Here is a 21,266-nt window from a genome sequence, read left to right as displayed (position 1 = left end):
TACAATCTTTGGTAACAAAAAGAAAAAAAAAAGAAAAGAATATCTGAAATTTGAGATGCCTTAAAATTTGAAATTCTTTGGATACCAAATGATGTGACTGGAAAATCCCACACCTGACCTCATGTGATGAATTACAGTCAAAACACAGCTGCGCTAAAAATATTATGTAAAATTACGTCCAAGCAATATGCATGTTAGTCAGCTTTCTGACACTATAACAAATGCCTGAGATAAGCAACTTATAAAGATAAAAGGTTTATTTTGTTTCACAGTTTTAAAGGTTTCAGTCCATAATCAGTTGGCCCTTTGCTTTTGGCCTGTGGTGGCTAATCACAGTACAGCAAAACTGCTACCTGATGGCCCAGCAAGTCAAAGAAAGAAAGAGAAAAGGACTGAGGCCCCACATTCCCCTTCAAGGGCATGTCCTGTGATCTAAAAGCCTCCCACTAGATCCCACCTCCTAAAATTTCTACCACCTACCAATAGTGCCTCCCTGGGGATCAGGCCTCCATATCATGGGCCTTTGGAAAAAAAATTAAGAGTCTAATTACACCAGTGCATAAGGTGTGTATGAAACATAAGTGAATTCCAAGTTCAGACCTGGGATTCCTCCCTAAGACACTTCATCATGTATATGTAAATATTTCATAATTTTAAAAAAAAATAAAAAATTGGAAATATTCTGGCTCCAGGCATTTCAGATAAGGGGAACTCACCCTTTATCAGTTCATTAACTCCCCAACACTGACCACAGTTCAAGTATTCTATCTATTCATCTTAACTTCTGCATCTCTGCTAGAAAAAAAGATCTGGGAAGACAGAAGCTCTCTCACTCTCTTGTTTCCACACTGATGAGCACATTGCCTGGCTCGGGTGGGTGACCAGGAAACGTCTCCTGGAAGTGTGGAAGGAGGAACACCCAAAGGCAGGAGGAGCAGGCATGCTATGTGGCAGGGCCAGCGAGAACGGAGGTGAGGAATATGCACCCATTTTTGTGTGTGCAGAAGAGCACAGGTGAGATTGGTGAAGTAGAGGACACAGGAGAGACAACAGAAGATAAGGGCAAGCAGTCAAGTATGGCCCGTCACTAGCCCCAGTGAATGTCCAGATTCGAACTCTGCACCTGCTGAGGTGTAAAAACCGGGCTGGGACTGAGCGACTCAGGTGTAAGACTGGAAATTATGACCCTACACTCATGAGGCATCATTTGAATCTTAAACACAACTAGAGTAAATACTTAGAAAAATTAGTTCATGTGAAGAAATTCCAAATGTGATTTTTTAGGTGACAGATAGCTCAATATTGAGGAATTCTTTTTAAAGATGACCAAAGAGCTATCTGCTGACTGCATAGCAAACCGTCGGGGAATCTGCCAGCCCATCTTTGAGAACGTGGCTCCTCTTGACATATATATCAAAACGCAAGCAAGATGACTGTTTCACAGGGTGTTTTTCAAATCTTGTAGTTATTCACAGAATAACAGAGTTTGAAAGAGTTATCTAGATGAACATGTCAGCACGGCTGGTGAAAGAGAAAGAACAAGCCGTGAACAGGTGTGGAGAAGTCAACAGACACTGTTCCTCTGTGATCTTCTCTCCCATCCTGATCTCTCAGGGAGAAGAAAAGGGGTTGAAATTCTTTTATATTCCACAAAGATGTGTCTGAATTTGATTTAAACATTGTTGAAAATTTTGGAGGGAATTTTAAAATAATTTCTGTTAATGATCCTAATATTATTGCATGCTTCAGTGAAAATGTTGAATGATTTTTTTTACAGTGGTGCCAGATATCACATGTGAACTCTACCAAAAAGCACACTATTTTAAAATTGTCATAAATGTACGAAGTTTACGAAGGAAGTACTTCACAACTACATGTTCTTCTTAACCATATATTGACTCCTGTTCATTGAGGTATTCAAACAAGTGAGGGGATCATTTTTGATAGTGATATTTCAAAATTGATTTCCTTTTGGAAAACTTGCTCATATTAGTTAAATACCATACTTGACTTTTTTTTTTTTTTTTTTGGTACTGGGGATTGAACACAGGGGTGCTTGACCACTGAGCCACATCCTCAGCCCTTTTATATTTTTTTATTTCAAGCAACTCAATGAGTCTCTTAGGGCCTCACTAAATTGCTGAGGCTGGTTTGAAACTCACAATCCTCCTGCCTCAGCCTCCCAAGCTGCTGGGATTACAGGCATGCACCACCATGTCCAACTCAACTTGCTTAAAAAAATACATTTATTATATGCTGTACTAGAGTCTAGGCACTCAATAATGTGGAGGATACAAAGATCAAGAATTCCCATGCTCAAGGCAAATATGATGACATGGAAAATGATGGATTGAATTTTGTTATTGTTGGATTTGTTTACAAATCACCCACTTATTTATTGGGTGAAGTCTTACTTAGCCTCAGTTTCCTCATATATATCTTGGAGGAAATGATATTTACATTCAGAGTGATTGCAGATATTAATTTTGCAACATGTGTAAAATACTTAACTTGTGCCTAGGGCAAAACAGGCATTCATAAAAAGTAAGCTTCCTTCCTTTTAACACATTTAACATTTAAATAGGATTTGCTATGTTCTTGATGCCTGATTTGCAAAAATAGAACTTTGAAACCACTTTTTGTGTTTTTACACATAAAATCTTTATAGTATCAATTTTTTTTTTTTTTTGCAGAGGTGGGTACCAGGAATTGAACTAAGGGGCAATTGACCACTGAACCACACTCAAATCCACTGAACCAGCCCTATTTTGTATTTTATTTAGAGACAGGAGCTCACTGAGTAGCTTCTACCTCCTTTTGACTGAGGTTGGCTTTGAACTCGAGATCTTCTTGCCTCAGCCTCCCAAGCCACTGGGATTACACATGTGCGCCACCACACCCAGCCTATATCATCAATTTTTAATAATCTATTTGAAACGTTCAGATAAATAAAATATGTGCATTATCCCCAATTTCATGGCTGTGATTGAATTCCACTCCCATCCAAACCAGGTTGAAGTCCTGGCTCCTTTCCCTTCTCTCCTCCATCAGATGGTGATGCTAATGAGCAATGATATGCCCCACAGCCCAGCAACAAGGAAGAAGAGAAATCCTGGACATGGATGACCTAGAGGTTTATCTCCAAATAGCCAAGCTCTGACGTTTAAGGAAGTGATTAGCTTTGCTAGTTACCACAGATGGCTTCCTATATTAGGACACAGGGAACTGAAAAGAATTCAGGAGAGGAAACATTAGATGAAGACAGAAAGCAACAATGAGAGTGGGGGGGTTCCAACAGATTCCCTCCCTGGTAACCAGGTGTCCCCGCAAGAACCTGGGGGAATGCGACTGGGGAATGCGGCTGGGAAATGCTGCTGCGTTTAATATGCCATTTTAGGAATTCACAACAAACTGGACAAATTTCACAGACAAGGAATTCCATGCTCATTCTGTGAGCATGTGAGCATGTGCCTATTAACGCACCAAGAGCCCCATGCTCAGGCTCTCCAGCTTCCCAATGCTACACTGTATGTGGGGGGGAGGGGATTCATTGATATCCATGGAATTGATATAAAATGGCATGTAATTTAGAAAATGCTGGATCCATTGCATTCTAGTTGGTTTTCCACATCCTTTTCCATAGTTCTTAATTGAAGCCATTTGACAAACTTTTTTATTTTAATCTTATGGATACAGAAAAATCAGAATTTATTTTGCCACTGGAAATGAGTGGTTATAAAGGAAACACCGCTCAGAACAAATTCAAACATTCTGAAAACCGAAATAAAAACAACTTTGTCTTTGAAACAAAGACATTGCCCTGTTCCGACTCACTCTTGAGCCAAGTTTCAACATAAACCTGTTTTTCCTTTTGGCTTTTTTTGTTTTAAAGGACAATTATTTCTATAATAATACCAGCATTTTGAAAATGGATGTTTCAAAAACCAAACTTATCAAATACTAATCTTTTGCTTAGAAAAATAGTTTTACATAAATCCCAGGTGCTCATAATTAGATGCTTATTTAATACTTATTAAATTATTCTTAAATATGTACTTAATGAATCATACAATGCTAAAATACTACAATGGGCTTTTAAAAAATATATACAGTCACTGTTTGTTTCATAGTTAATAAAATGTTCAATAAAAGTATAAGGGGTGTTTCAGAGAATAAGAACAAATTAGATTTTTTAATTAAAAAGAAAATCTATTCTAAATTTTTAATAAGTTTGTTAAAAAGTACATTCCCATAGATCAGAGCTGAGTAGAGCTAATAGAATCTACACAAGTACAAATGGGAAGTATACACATGCAAACACCTGTGTACATGTTATTTGCATATGCATCTATGTGTGTGTATGTTTTCTGTTATATCTGTAAAAGATATGGTTAACAGAATTATAGATAAAACCAAGATACCATCAAAGTAGGGAATTAGAGGAAAAAGGTTGAAATTGCAGAAAATATAGTTTGCAAAGTTAATTGTTCTTGGAAGTATCTTCTTTCAAAATGCATTAATCTCCATAAGAAGTCTATTCTGTTCGGTATCCCTTCTTCTGAACCACCATCTTTGGTTGTTCAGAGATTTTGACCTGACAGCCTGAGCTACTAGGTTTCCCACTAAAGTTTCAAACTGGCTTGAAATATCTTTGCACTAACATTTTCTTATGGAACAACTTGGCCTTTGCCAAATTATTTCAGTGCTGAGGGGCATTTTCTCTGGGCCTTATCTCCATCTGTGTTGAAAAGATGAAGCATTAGAAAGTCTCTTTTCTCTACACAATCCCATGGGATCTCCTCCAGGCTGAGGGGAAAGGTTAGCTGTCATTGGGTTTACTAAACTGAAGTAAACAAAACATATGTAAAACAGAAAGATTTTAAACTGGGGGTAAAAATCCAAATAAACCAAACATCCAGCTTATCTCAAATTGATGGTCAGTAAGGAATTTCGTGTGTGTCTCTGTGTGAGTGTGTGTGTGTGCGTGTGTGTGTGTATACCCTTCAACGGATCAAAATCATCAGTGAACAGCTACTGACAAGTAGGTATCATAGAAATAATTCGGCACAACAAGTTCTAAAACGCAACTCATGTCTTTCCCTTAAAACCCACTTTGTATTCCACAGTGAAGGACTATTGTCTTAGATTCTCCAAATAAAAACCTCAAAGGTCTCCCTGGTATAGTTCTCCCTGCCTCCATATCCACTCTCCATGCTCCACTGATACATACCCAATGCAATCACCCTCAATCCTACTGCCACTGCACACCCACATCAATTTCCAAGTACACTCCTGGGACAGCCACCTGACGCTCTCTTTGCTTATGACTGCTCACTTTTCCTCATTTTCATCTGCACTGTTTTCACAGCCATCCTGCTAGAGAAGACATTTGTCATAAACTAATCTGCTTCACTGTTTGGATGGTTCTCTAAACAGCCAACATGCGTTGAGTATTATAATATGCCAACCATTGTTGCAAAAACTTCCTATGTGTTATCTTCTTTTTTTCTGAGGGTATAATTATGGCCACCACTTACAAATGAGGAATCAATGCACATGGAGTTTCTGTCCCGTGTTCACAGTCATTGACATGGCAAGTGGTAGAGCCAGCATTTACTAAGGTGGTTGGACGCTCTTGACTGGCACTGTGAACCTTTCCTAAATCTTCTCCCAAATAAACTTCCAGTCTCTTTGTACAGGCAGCTACAAGACTGTGAGCTTCTCAAATTCAGAGATTGTACATCAAGGGCCAAAAAAACCTTTGGACACTTGGATGGAAGGTAAGTTGGAGGTGCGGGGGTCCTCGGTAGCTGCCACCTCCTCTACAAATGAGGATCCCTCTCAGGCCTCACACACGGTCACTAAAAGATCTTGATATCAAGCATGGAAAAATGAGTCCAGTAAATGCTGCAGAACTTTTTACAATACTCTGCCTTGTAGAAGGTGGAACTACATTTCACGGCATCTCAGGTGAGCACCATGCCATCCTAATCAACGTTCCTCAGCACCTCTTTCCACAGCTCACTCAGGAGCACCGCTTCTGAAGTTAGGTGAGAGCTGGCAGAGGGACACAAATGCACTGGCAGAACAACATGGACTGCAGCCATAGCCATAGGTCTGTCATCACAAAGGACCATCTATCTGGGTTGTTATATAACTTCTAAGAAGAAATAACCATAAGACAAGAAAGAAAAGGTTAGGTATAGCAGAAATTGCCCTGACATATTCCACACACACACAGTTTGATAAATATTTGATTGTTATTCCAGGAAAAGCTTTTAAAGGAATAACTAAGCCAGCAATTAAGGGAAAGGGATGTCTCCTTCTCCAAGGCAGTGGGAATGTCAGCTCTCTGTTGCTAAGGGGAGATTGGGCAGGTTCACAAAGGCTGAAGAGGACACATCCCACCAAAAAGGCCGGAGTCCCCAGCTGCTCCTCTTTCCTTATTTAACAACAGAAACCACATATGCATCTCTCTGAATCCATGTTCTGAGTGATTTTAATAAATTAGAAGCATTAGACATGTACAGACCCTTCGTGTTTCTGCCTAACAATTACCTAACACCTACCCAGAAAGCCTTGCTGGAGGGAGACCTGGATCCTTAAAACTGATGGTCCACTAGCACGTGCAAGGCCCCTGTTGGATCCCCAGTACTTCAAAACAAACAAACACAAAAGCAAACAAACCTGATGGTCCAATTGTTAAGATTGGTGCTCAGCTTTGAGCTGCCAGGCTCAGATATCCACTGCCTGAAGCCATTTCTGATTAGAAAAATTTAGGCAAATATGCAACCTCATTATCTTATTTAAGTTGGAGAAAATGCAGTGTTCCAAGTTAATCCGACCCCCGGTATAATGTCAAAGATGTCTCAGGTTTTGAGATACTAGGGTACATGCTCCCCCATCGCACTCAGTATAATTAATGGGAAAGTGTGTCATGGAGGTATACATTCCCTCCTGGAAGAGAGAGATGCTTACCTCATCAAACAATGACCATGGAAAGTTGATCATTGACAGTCAGTTATAAACTATTATAAGAAAGGTGCTATTTCTGAACTGTTTGAATAATAAAATTTAAAAACCTAATATTCTGTTCAAAGGGCTACATGCCTACATTGGTGACTAAACCTAAAGTTGAAAAAGGTATGGAAACTGCTCTTTCAATAGTCACTCGACCTAGTGTATTCTGAACACTTGTCAGGAGCAGAGGGTTTTTTTTTTTTTTTATTAATGGCATTTAGTAGCATAAACAAATATAGCCACAAATTATGCAAACACTTATCCCTTGCAGCTACAGTCAGCAAAAAAAAAAAAAAATAATAACCCTTTGCATTTTCGAAGCCTACAAAAAGACTGCTAACAGTAGTCACTTGCCCTTTCTTAAATGGCCTTTAAATAAATATATGAGTCAGTTAAGAAAGGCATTTGCTTGAATTAAACTGATAATTCTGCCAGGATGTCAGTATAATTAATTGTGGGAGGCAGAAGTTTTAAATGAGGCTAAATTAGGGATTCTGGTTTATTTATTTATTTTTCACTTACTCTACTGATGTAATTAGAGAAGCTTTCAGTGGATCTTGAAATTGTGCCTTGTCATAGAATGTCATACCTACATGCTTTCGGGACCAGCACTAGAGCATGGTTTCATGATGGAAATGGGGGTGTGATACATATGCACGGACCCAGTCTTCCTACTACCCTACACACGTGCACACGCACTCCCCTAACATGTTTTGTTTCATCTGTTACCCTAGAGTTTTCATCCCTGATATCACATTGTTCTTATTTATTTCAATGTCTTCTGTGGCAAGGATAAAATGTAGTCACAGAGTTTCATTCCTGGTAAGCTATTTGAATAAATAATGCAAAAACACACTGACTTCAAAATCTCTCCCTGCCTATGCTACCTACCCCCAGGACTGAAATAGCAAAATTCCATAATGGATATGTTTCACCAGCAGTGTAGGTTTGTGGGCTATAGAATTTGTCTTAAATGATGCACCCTCCAGGAAGAAGAGCTGGTCGTTTATCCAGGTACTAGAGGCATCGCTGCACAGCTGACACCACCTGAGTAACTGAACTAATGAGTTTTCAGGAGACAGAGAATCCAGAACACAGCTGGGAGAATGAAGTCTGCATTTAGGGCTGAAAAGCACCAGAATGGGGAGCAATTCTACAGTGGATAGCCTCTAAAAGTTCAATGCAGCAAAGAAAAAAGAAAAAGAAAGGGCCACCTGAGAAGTAATTCTAGGCTAATGATTTAATTAATTAAGAATTAGTTAACTAAACTACTTCTCCAGTCATGCTTGCCTCGCTGTCAAGTAAAGGTATTAAAAACAAATACATTTTCGAAAGGTACACCATTGATCACAGAAGTCCATTCTCTGAAATTGGAACATTTTCAACATTGCACCCCAAGATGAATACGAAAGCATCAGACCCAAAGAATCCTTATGTACTGCACGGTACACGTTGTAATATTATTAAATTTATTCTGTTGAGCTCATTAACTCTACCTTTTGCCATCCCTTAGCAATAGTTCCTTTTCTGTTGTTAACTCTGCATTTTCAACCCCCTGTGCTGAGCACAAAAGGATCAAACACCACACACTTCCTGCAGCCTAAATAAAATAGCAGTGCAGCCTTGACAAAGGTGAATGTGGCATGATCATCTGCATTCCCAATTCTTCAACTTCAAAGCGAACGCTAATTGCCTCGTGAAGGATGCATCGGGGTTAACATATGACATGCCTCCCAGTCTTGAGCACTGAAGTGCAGGCTGAGAGCAACAAATAGGCAAACCTCTGCAGCAGGGGATGCAGACTGCAAAGGAAGCCAGCAGCTATGAAGAATTCAGGCTTGTTTTACCTACCGGCGTTGTCCATGTCTCAGGAGTGGCGAGGCGAGTTCTGCGGCTGGCAGCGGGAAGCCCTGGCTCTTCTGGCTAACGAAGCACCCTGCCCTTCTGCTGATTATCAGCCCTTGCTGGCACACAGAGCATCCTTCATGCACTGTCTGCAGGAGACACCGCCAGGAAATTTATATCTCCAAGGATGACAAACAGCCATTAGCTCCATTACAGGCTGATTAAGAGAGACTGAGCCTATCAAGTGGGTACTTGAATCCCCTGGGGTTTCCACCTCTGTTCTAAGCAAAGAAGGAAAAAAAAAAAAAAAAAAAAAAAAGAAAATCCCTGCAATGTTGAATGTGCTGCACATTTTAGGGGGAAAAAAAAGTGCACATGCTTTGCAAAACACCATGCTTTCCAAAAGATATCAGAGCAAACAGGAGCAGGAAGAGGCACACGTAATTAAAAGGTAAAAAGGAATCTCTAAAAATACTACAATAAATTATTCTTTCTTTGGGGTTAGTCTGAATAGGCTTCAGTCTTTATCACTGACATCACTGAATGACTGGGCAACTTTTCAATTTAAAATCTTAAAGTGTTTTGGTTGTTGTTGGGGGAGGGAGCAGGGAGTAAACATAAAGCATTTAAAAATAAAGACTATCTGGAATAGCTCTGCTCTATCTAAAGGCTAAGGCTGAGAATTCTGTTCCACCTTGGCTATGTTTTCATTGTCATCAGTTTTCCTATTTCTGGTCAAAATTTCTATCCACCTATCCGAACAGCAAAATTCAAAGGAATTTCATCAATCATACAAGAAATTACTATCAAAAGAGGTCAGGGAAATGGAAATCTGAGGATCAAGAAAAAGCCATCAACTAACCCAGGAAAAGACAGTTCACTTCTTTAATTTAATCAAGTGAATGTGACCCCCCCCGACCCCCCCGCCAAAGACACCAAAAACCTCTTCCAAAATCAGGGGACAGGGCTGAGCAAGGTGCTGAAGAAATCATGTGTCAGGCCTTGTGGCTATTAGGACACTAGATTTTGGGCACAGCACAACTTTGTCTTCTGCATTTTCTCAAATAAAAGGAAATGATTTACAATGACCTCTTGTAACCTACAATACAATGAACCAACAGTACAAGTCTCTACAGGTGTTTTGACAGTTTTTTTTTTTTTAAGTTCATAATACTATCGTAGCCCCACAGTTGGTGAATTCAAAAAGTAATTTGTTTATTAAGCATTTCTGGATGCCATTAGAATTCCTAGTGACAAACCACACACCAATAACTCACAACCTAATCTTCCATTACAACAGCTTCTGAGCTTAAATATTTTTTTTCATGAACTTCAGGTTTGACTATAGAATTAAGGTTCTTTTAGAGCTTAAGCAAAATACTTCATTTATGATATCAGTATTAATTCAAATTTCTCAATGATTCTGTCCTGAGATTTTTTATGCCTGTTATTTTAATTTTGTCAAATGATTTTAAGGATGAATGAATTTTAAAAATTGAATATTTTTTCAAAAATATTCTTCATAGTTAAAAAAAAAACTGCTTGGATCCCATAAGATTTAAATCACTGTGGCTTCCACACCTCTGCAGCTTGCCCTGATTAAGACCTGCCAGCTACCCAGAGTGAGTGTTATCAGCACAGAATCTAGGGCAAACTAACTATTTTTGAGAAAAAAAAAAAGAGTGGGGGGAAGTAACAGGGAAATAGGAAAGCTAGAGAGACAATTTATCACCAAGTCTGAGGTTCTGGTAAGGAACAGCTAAGAACACTCATCTACTGAGAGTTCAGATTGCCTCATAGGAATATGTTTGCATTAGCTTGGTCTGTAGTTTGAAATGTGTCAGTTATTTTTATTAACATAGTAGTCCCAACATGACAAATAGATTCTGTTCCAAAAGTTTATTTTGTTGAGCATTTGAAACATATTTTTCTCTTAAATACTGACAGATTCTGAGGATGGTTCAATAAATGTTTTTTGATGTGATTTGTCTAAGGTCCACAGCCCCTAAGATAATTCTAAAATCCAGAAAGTTCTGAGAATCTTCAGTTTTTTCAAAATTTTCTCCTTTTTGTCTCCCTCCCTCTCTTGATATCTCTCTCTCTCTCTCTCTCCACCTCCCTCCCTCCCTCCCTCTCCCTCTCTTTTTCTCCTTCCTTGTACTGGGGGTTGAATCTTTTTTTTTTTTTTTTTTTNTTTTTTTTTTTTTTTTTTTTTTTTTTAATTTGGCTCCAAAATACATTTGATGTCCCAACCTGACTTGAATCCTGTTGAAATCTTTTCTTATTCCATTCAGAGTGAAAAAACATGTACATATTTGCAATTTAAAATGGTAGGTAACAAGTATTTGTGCTGATGAATAGGTTAGTTTGCTTGATTTAATCATCTCACGTTGTATGTATGTATATGTGTGTATGTGTGTGTGTGTGTGTGTATTTATATATATATATCTCACAACATCATGCAGTACTCCATGAATATATAGAGTCAAAAATCTGTCAGTTTACAAAACATAAAAAAGTCTTAAAATTAAAATAACATTGAATGGTAGAAAACAGTCACTGACCCTGGCTTGCCACAGGGTCCCCTCCACGTATTTAGGAATTCACTTTCTTCTGCCCTCACCTATCAGCATCCAAATTTCCCCACTGATGATGCAAGAGGTGACAAAGGAAGGGCCATACAGGAAGATTCCAGAGAGGATACAACTGGTGTTGGTGTCTACTGTGAATCAGGTTGTGTTTAAAAGCTTCCTAAATATCATGCATAACTAAAAAGAACCAATTTTAAAAAATAATGCTGCCTAAATAGCCAAGGTTATGTTTGTTTCTCATCTTCCTATCCTGGCCACTGGAATCACCATCTGCCCCTCCCCGGTATCAGAAAGCCACAGCGCAAGAAAAAGCACAATAAATGGACCATTTTCCTCAAACCCCAGGAGAATCCACCCCCCATCCTCACCCCCCTCCCGACTTAATTCAGAGCCACAATTAATATGCTCTAGTTGGGGAATGCTTGAATCTAAAATGTTTTCCTGAGCCCTTTATAAATGTCCCAGAGATGCTGTGTGGCATAGAAGCAGTGCTAATATACCTCAGTGTTCTATATTACGTTTCTAAATATGAGTTGAGTTCCTGTTTTTATTCACCTTCCCATATGTATACTACTCAGCTTGCTTAGAATTAGACTAACTTGTTGGAGACCGGAGGTAATTTGGAACACCCACACCTAAAGGACCCTCAGTGTGTCCCACCTTCAAAAAGACCCCCCCACACCCTATGGTTTTTAAAAGAAATTGTTTGCACAAGGATGTGGGACAACTACAGAATAGAAGAAAATATATACAAACTATAATCCTGGCCAGGCATTAATATCCAGAATATATAAAGAACTCAATAGCAAAAGAGTAAATAATGTGATTTAAAAATGGGCAAAAGACCTCAATTGACATTTCTCCAAAGAAGAAATTTGAATGGCCAATCAGATATATGGGGGGAAATGTTCAACAGCACTAATCATCAGAGAAGTGCAAGTCAAAACCATAGTGCAATATCACCTAACTCCAGTGAGAATGGCTACAACCAAAAAGAAGATGAGTGTTGGCAAGGATATGAAGAAAAAGAAACCCTTACTTATAAACTTTTGCTGGTAATGTAAATTAATACAGCTATTATGGAAAACAGTAAGGAGATTTCTCAAAAAACTGAAACTAGAACTAACATATGATCCAGCAATCCTTCTACTGGGTGCAGATACAGAGAAAATAAAATTAATGTGTTGAAGAGGCATCTGCACTCCTATGTTCATCAATGCATTATTTCCTACACCAAGTTGTAGAGTCAATCTAGGCATCCATCAATAAACAAGGGAATATTATTCAATCATAAAAAGGATGAACTTCTATCATTTGCAACAACATAGATGGATCCAGAAGACACCTGTTAAGTGAAATAAGCCAGACACCAAGAGACAGATGCTGTGTGAGCTCACTCATTTGTGAATCTAAAACAGTGTTCTCAAGATCACAAGTTCAAAGCCAGCCTCAGCAACTTAGCAAGGCCCTAAGACCCTGTCACAAAATGAAAAATAAAAAGGGCTGGGGATGTAACTCAGTGGTTAAGTGCCCTTGGGTTCAATCCTTGGAACTAGGGGGAAAAAAGTTTTCACAGAAATAGAGAATGGAACAATGATTACCAGAGACCAGGAAGGTGAGTAGAGAAAAGGAGAGAGATTAGTGAATAGGTACAAAGTTAGCCAGGAAGGATCATTTCTTGTGTGCCATTACATAGTAAGGTGACTACAGTCAACAACATGTATATTTCAAAAACTAGCACAAGGGAATTTGAATGTCTCACCACACACACAAAAAAACTGATACATGTCTGAAGTGATAGATAAGCTAATCACACTTACTGACTCATTTACAAGATGTATACATGTATCCAAACAGTACATCGTACCCCGTATATATCTACAATTATTATGTGTCAATCAAATTTTTAAATTTAATTCAATTTTATTTTTTAATTTTTGTTTATTACAAAAAAAATATGTTGGTAATTCCAGACTTGTCCAGCTGAGGTATCAACATCAAAGGCCAGTGATATCTAGTACTTTCCAATATATCACTTCAAACCACATCTTTCTTCAAAGAACCCTATTAGCAACTGTCTCTCCTAATTTCCAAGAGAAGAGTATCTTAGTTTCCTATGACAGTTGTGTGGGTTTCACATGGCTTTCTGCAGTGTGGGCATTGAACCCATGGCCTCGTGCATGCTAGGCCAATGCTCTACCACCAATCAACACCCCAGACCTTTGCACTACTTCTTCACAGTTTGGGAGCACAGGAAAAGCTGATGATAGTAACAGCCTGCCTTTTCTGACTGACTTCCAAGCCCAGGGGCACTAAGGGCAGTTCAAGTGGATGTTGTGAACAAGAGCCAGAAACACCTTCTCAAGGAGCAGAGCAACTGCAGAGTCTCAGGCTAGAAACACCATGGTTTGGCTTTCAGAAGACCAATCCTTCTCTGCAAGGGCAGACTCTGCTCTTTTCGATGGGAAAAGTAAGAGAATGAATTGCCCAAGTAACACTATTGCTCAGCCCAGCATATCTGCCGTGCAGTTCAGTCTATGTGGCCTTCTTGACCTTTTCACCTTCTGACTCATCCAACGGCATAAAAAAGCACCAAAATATTAACTTCCCAAGAGAAAGCTTGCTCCCAGTTCCTTTTGGAACAATTCTACTGGAAATCTGTTTGGAAAGCATTTCGGCCACTGCTTTTACAAAAACAGCTATCGGATACAGATAGTTTCGATGGGCAGAGCGCTTGGATTTATAACTCTCCAAATCCTTGAACAATTAACAACACACAAACACACACCAAAAAAAAAAAAAAGTATATTGGAGAAAGTTTTACTACAGATAGTCTTTCCAGGAAGTTCTGGGCAAAGAAATATGAAACATTTATCTAATGTTCTATTATGGGGATTTTAAGAAAATACTTACTTGACATGACTACATTTCAATTCTTCCTAACCATTCTCCTTTTGAGATTTCTCCTGTGTCAAAGAGTATGGGGAGGGAGTCTCCTGAATCACTTGTTAACATTTCCTTCTCTTTCCTTATTTGTGGTCCTTGGTCTGTACCTTCGAGCTACACTTAATATCCTAAGCATCTTTATCTGGAGGCCAGGAAATTTCTCAGCACACTGATGGTCCCCTGATAAGTCTGGATGTTTGGTCAAGGTGATGTGGTGAATGCGGTGGGACCTCGCCCACTGCTCCAGGCACACAGTAATGATGGTAAAATATCACATGGGGAAGTCATAGGTTGGGCCCACAGAGGTAGACAACTCTTGCCACAAGTCAGAAAGGAGCCCAAAGCAGTGAGTGAGAGGCCTGCAGAGACTTGCTATGTGCAAGACACAAAAGTAGAGGCTCATTGCTCAGCTCCTGGGTGGTAAGGATTTAAATGCACCAGGTGAGAAAGAATGGACAGGGCTAGATTCTGTTCAAAAGAGGCTGCGTGAATGACTCAAGAAATGAGGTTGGAAAAAAAATGGCTACTGTCCTAGTTTCAGGAATCATGGCTCTATAAAGCTGAGATGGGAGGGTACATCTTCATCATGAAGAATTAAATTCGCTTCATACTGACTCCCTAAATACTGGATCCACAACATCCCCTTCAAATAGGGGAGGAGCTCCAAGCTGTCATGAGAAAACTTGACTAGACAGCAGCGTCACAGGGACAAGGTGGAGGTGACTTTGGAACCATAATATTATTGAAGAGGGCAAGAGAGAGGGATCAAAGCCAAACCCAAAGAAGCAAAAACAAGCAAACAAAATAAATACACCCGCTGAATTCCAAAGTACAGTCACACGTTACCCAATGGTGGGACACAGCCTGAGACATACCACTGGGCAATCTTGTCCCTGTGCAAAATCATATCGTTAAGTACACATTCCTAGACGGCAGAGGGCAATCACTGGTCTCCTGGTACAACTATGAGATGCCGTGAATGGGACAGATGAGGCTACTGATGGAGTGACATGGAGGGCAATTTATGGAAAAAAATTTTTTCTTAAATAGGAGTACACTCTAAAACAACAATAAAAAGTTTAGTATAGTAAATACAGAAACCAACAGCATAGTCATGTATTATCAAGTATTGTGCACTGTACACAGTTGTAGGAGTTAGACTTCAATGCAACTGGCAGTGCCACAGTTTTGTTCCCACCAGCATCACCATAAACAGGAAATATATTGGGCTAGGACATCACAACAGCTCCAGGGTCCCTAGGCGATGGCAATTCTTCAGCTCCATTAGTCTTATGGAACGACTGTCACATATGCAGGCTGCCGTCCACTGAGACACCATTACACAGTGCATGCCTGTCTTAAGACTGCTACTACTAACCAAAGCAGGACAATAAAATAACCAAATAACATGATTGCATGGATCAGAATGATGTCCATGTTGTGGAAGAGCCTAATACAGATTTTTTAAAATAAGTAAGTTTATCCAAGAGATAAGTAAAGGCCTGACATCTACCAAAACAAAAAGGCAAATATGAAAGAAAAACAGGTTGATAGGTGGGGAAAAAAAAAAAAAAAAACCAGACGGATACCGAAAATAACCCGCAGGAAATCTTGGAAATAAAAGTCATGACATTTAGACTGACGCAGGCTTCTTATGAGCAGTTACTGATGCCAGAAGGCACGACGCTGGAAGAAAATGACTGTCACCCTCACATTTTATGCTACCATTCATCAGCAGAACTCTGCCCTTTAAGCCCTATAGATTCAGAGCTTAAAATCATTAAAGGATGTGTGGGACTTTGGTACAAGATCAAAAAGCACAGTGAGTAAGTTGCTATGATATATCAGTATATGGAAATACTTGGATTATGAAACAATGCTTTCATAAATAACAAAAATGTTTACAAAAAGGCATAAAACTGGCTGAACATCATGAAATGTGGGTATGGGGTTCAGAGTGTCAAAGGAGAATAGAAATATTGGATTGTTTTAAGTTTAGGCTCAGACAAGATGAATGGTTTTAAATTTTAAGTTAGTAGAAACATGTAAAGTTATATATCGTTTCGAAAATTAGGAGCAACTGCTTGAAGAACGGGAATAACTTGGTTCCTTAAACCAAATGTCTCTATCATAGATTAAATATGCACCAGAGGAAGGTGAAAAGTGGTTCAGTGCTGTGAGGGAAAAGAACATTAGAACTTCTATTAACATTTATTTTATATAAAAGATAAGAAAACAGACTGGGGGTGTTGTTCAGTGATAGAGCAGGCATGAGTCCCAGGTTGGATCCCCAATACTGCCAATAAATAAATACAAAGATGAAACCACTAAGCTATTATAGTATTTAATATATGCATTTCCTTGGCACTTTCACTTTTTCCATGTGTCAGATTTGAAAGGAGTTCCATAGTATGGAGTTGACACAGATTTTGAAGCTGAATTCTTAATCTGATTGTAAAAGTTTTGAAATGAAGAATTCCAGTGTATTTTTCAACTCATTTGCTAAAATACAAAGAGGGAACACATACCAATTAGCTCTCAAGAATAACCGAGGGCAACAGAGGAGAGCCCTGCACTAGCTGAGCTTCAATAGTGCCTCATGCACAAAAAGGTCGAGGGGGTTAGATGATGATTGGCAAACTCAGCCAATGATACACTTCTTCACTGAGCTATCTCTTTCAACTCTGATTGTCATTAAAACCAGTATCAAAATAAACTTGAGAATCAAGTCATGAACTTGCTATTCCATTAACTGTCAAATTAAATTTTTAGAAATTATGATATGTACTTAGTCATCACCCTCATTAAAAAAAAAACAAACATTTTTTTTTGTCCATAGGAATGTCTTATTAGTGCAATAAACTTTTGCTGTCTTTGAAACATTGTCTCACCTTGATCTTGGCCTTTAAGATGTTTTATTTTTATGCCCCATAATATGCATGATACACAGCAGTCCAAATATAAAACTTTTAATTTAAAATATATGCATATATTGAGAGAACATGCTGATTTTCTTGTGACAAATTACCACAGTGCCTTGCTTGCCAGCCATCTGCAACACACACTCCTTCCATCAAAGTTCTGTTTGTTTTCTTGACTCTCTTCTGCATTACTTTTTTTATATAAAGGTAGGGTCCACTGCTGTTACCACCGATGAGGTCTATATGTCCTGTCTGTTGGTCACTGAACTCTCAAGCACATTTCTTCCTACTCAATCTTTGGATCACTTTCCTTCCTTCATTCAAGAAATTACATCATTCTCACCTTCTCTATGGAACCTTCCCTAATGAACAGGACGCACAGGAAACTTCCATTACTTTACTTTTACTCACCACCACACAGACCGTAATCACTGCTTGGTTTGTTCGTACTGACACTTTATTTAATGTGTTCTAAAAAATTCATTGTGAATAAGTTCTTTGTATTTTTTTCTATGCAGCGAATGGACTGCAGTCTCTTTATTAATCTAGAACCAGGGAAAAAGGTGTCAGATGATCTGGGTTAGAGTCCCTCATTTCATTTATAAGCTGGAATCCTTGTGCAAGTTTGTGATGCCAAAGGACAACTGGTACCACGATTCCTTTGGGATAACCAGTCTCCAGGAAGCTGTCAAAACACTTGAATCACTGAGTCACCTCCACCTCCCACTACCACCCTTTTTTTCAGTGCTGGGGATTGAATTCAGGGCCTTGCACACCATAGGCTAGGGCTCTACCACTGAGCTAGGCCCCCATGCCATCGTCCACCATCTTTCTTCTACACGCTCCCCTTAACTCCTGTAGATCCCAAATCTTGCTTCTCAGAAAAGAGATCATAGGCGAGGTGTGACTGCACATGCTTGCAATCCCACCGACTCTGGATGCTGAGGCAGGAAGATCGCAAACTTGAGGCCAGTCTCAGTAACTTCATGAGATCCTCTTTCAAAATAAAAAAAGGGATAGGGACATGGCTCAGTGTTACAGTTCCTCTGGATTCAATCCCCAGTACCCAAATAATAAAATAAAACAGGGAGGGGGCGGAGGCAGGGGGAGATCTTAGGTGTGAACGCCTCTTTCTCTAAGTGTGATCTACCAAGGGTTTCTCACGCTCAACTCAGCTAACCTTCCCTGTCTTCCACCCTTTTTGGCATAACTCTTACAATTCCCAAAGAACTAATGTTCATGTGGGAATTGAAAGGAAAGTTCAGGGTTTGTTTGTTTTTGTTTGCAGACTGATGATCAAACCCAGGGCCTCTTGCATGACAGGCAAGCACTCTACCACTTCCCCAGCCTGGACAAGTTAACTTTAAACATGAGCATTTAGCACAACTTTTTGGTCTTGAACATTCTGAGTGCTTATGTCTGTTGCTTAGATTGCTACCATAGCATGAAAGAGACAGGTTTCCCAGTGTGTGCCTAGGGAAAGGTCCTAAGTAGAGCAATCCCTCTGTAGTCACAAAAAGAAGGTCCAGGAATGTGTTTCTGTTTCACTGCTAATTCAAAAGAAAAAGTGAGAGAGAATGAAGGACCATCTGAGACGCAAGAATACACACTTGCTAACAGTGAACCTCAAAGTGAATGTCCAGTTGGCTATAGAATTTAAAACAAAACCAAAAATGAAACAAAACAAAACCCCAGCATCCCATCTCAGTGAAAGAAGTCATACAGCAGTGGGTTCTCAATACGTAAAGTATTTTAGCTTTGTAAATAAGGTCAATACACGTGGGTGTACCCTAAGAAGAAAATTCTGACATGCAAATTAGATTTCCTCTGTGTCTGTCTAGAGTGTCTGAGCCTCAGAATTTGCTCCTACAGAAACTGAAAGTTGACCCCAGAGAAGGAAGTTTCATGTTGACCTGGTCACTAAGACACTAAAAGCTCTGGTAGTGAAGTCAATGTCAGTTTATCAGACCAGCAACCTATCCTGATCCACAATCCTAAAAAGGCCTTTTTCTAGATGATTCTTACTCAGGAAACCATTCATAGGTTTTCTTTCTTGTTTGCAGACCTGTAACCCAGAGTTGACACCTGCCTTTGATTCTCAGTCCAGGAACCGTAATGGCAGCATATGCTTTTTGAGCATTGACTTTTTACCAGGTGCAGCTGAATTTTTTTCTTAGACTTGCTCTCATTTAAATCTAACAAGAAGATTTAGTCTAGTACAATTTTTATTTCCATTTTCTAGATGAATAAACTAAGGTTTGGAGAAGTTATGAAATGTGCTTCAAGTTGCACAAACGGTAAACCTGGATTCAAACTCAGATCTTTCTTTTTTCTTTTGGGGTTGAGGTGGTACCAGGGATTGAACTCAGGGCCACACTACCACTGAGCCACATCTCCAGCTCTATTTTGCATTTTATTTAGAAAGGGTCTCACTGAGTTGCTTAGCACCATGCTTTTGCTAAGGCTGGCTTTGAACTTGCAATCCGTATGCCTTAACCTCCCACACCACTGGGATTACAGGTATATGCCACCTTACCTGGTCTCAGATCTTTCTTCTTGGAGCATCTTCCTTTTCAATGTCTACATTGATCAGGAATGGCAAGGCTCAATGTATAGGTCCAACATCTTTATAAAATCTGATCTTATTTAACTCCTGATTTTAATGTGAAAGAATAATTTATTTTAAAGCTGAAGGGTTTTGTCTCAATTGAACAAATAAAATATTTAAAGCTAATATTTTTGTGCCTTGGCCAAAAAAAAGGAAGCTCTTGGTTTTCAATAGCACTCAGTGATCTTGGTATGAATATAAACATGGTAGAATTTCTGCCTCATTGTGTTAAAATACAAGCTTCCTTCTAAAGTCCAGAAGATAGCTACATTTAAAAATTATTTCTGAAGGAAGACCGAATTATAAATCTATAAATCAAGGCAGAATGATATATGCTCACCATTATTCAGATCAATTTATTTATCACTTCGAGGAGTTTTTAATATAGTTTTCAGGAACTTTGCATAAACTTTATTATGGCAAATGCTCAAATAATGATTGAGTTGGCAGCAATACAACCAGGTCACCAGAATGTAGAGGAAAGCATCTATCTGATTCAGTGCTGAGTAATTGGCCAAAAAGAGCTCGCCCTATCGATTAACCAAAGGGTGGCCTGTGGCCTACGGGGCACTCACAGCTGCTTGCAGATGAGTCTATTGTTATAAAACCAGTAAACAAAGGGGGAAAAATGCTCTGAGACTCTGCTCCAGAAATATACAACCTAAACTAGTTCTCTGCGCAGGCTACCATGTAGTTAAAAGTATAATGATTACCCACCCCAACTAGAGAGATGTTCCCTTCAAATGACAGATGGTTGGTAGCTCAGGGGCAGCCTGCCACCCATACTCATAAGACAATTCTCTCTATAGGATATAAGAAAGGGTCAAGAGTGGGGTGCAGTGGGGCACTCCTATAGCATCATCTACTTGGGAGGCTGATGTGGGAGGATCACTTGAATCCAGGAGCTCAAGAGAAATTCAAGAGATAGTAAGACCTTATCTCCAAAAAATTGTGATGGTTAGAGGTCAGACTATTGTTTTCTCAGATGAGCAATCAAGGGCTGCCTACTGGCAGTCTAGTGTCAAATCTAGCCCACTGACACAGTCATTTAACCAGGCCAGACCTTGAAAGCTTTAGATAAGTCATATGTTCTGAGTTTGCCAAAGTCCCCACCACTCCGTATAGTCTTACTTGAGCTGCGAACATCTATGTGCCCTGCCTCGCTCCTGAAAAGTGTTTGTGCTCAAGTTAGCAGAATTAACTGATGGCTTCTTACATCTTTTCCGGATTCATGATTCTCTAAATAAAGAGTGGTATACCTTAATTATCTATATAACATGAAAAGATAGAAAGGCATACACTGGCTCTTTTCTTTTAAAGAGAGAGATTGAGAGA

General features: G+C 39.3%; 1 protein-coding gene across 2 annotated transcripts in view; it reads right to left on the bottom strand.

Annotated features, from left to right (window-relative positions):
- The window catches only part of Phactr2 (phosphatase and actin regulator 2), a 199,493-nt gene extending 190,454 nt beyond the window's left edge, over positions 1-9,039 (bottom strand). Inside the window, exon 1 of one of the 2 annotated variants that reach the window (XM_048799305.1) lies at positions 8,872-9,039. In XM_048799305.1, coding sequence (XP_048655262.1) covers positions 8,872-8,884 — 13 coding nt within the window. In that variant the 5' untranslated portion in view covers positions 8,885-9,039. The remainder of the gene's footprint in view (positions 1-8,871) is intronic. The other variant, XM_048799321.1, reaches the window with a different exon arrangement.
- Positions 9,040-21,266: the final 12,227 nt, after the last annotated feature.

This window comes from Marmota marmota, unplaced genomic scaffold (genome assembly GCF_001458135.2).
Source record: "Marmota marmota marmota unplaced genomic scaffold, marMar, whole genome shotgun sequence".
Classification (NCBI taxonomy): domain Eukaryota; kingdom Metazoa; phylum Chordata; class Mammalia; order Rodentia; family Sciuridae; genus Marmota; species Marmota marmota.
This window is presented reverse-complemented; position numbering and strand designations above follow the sequence as displayed.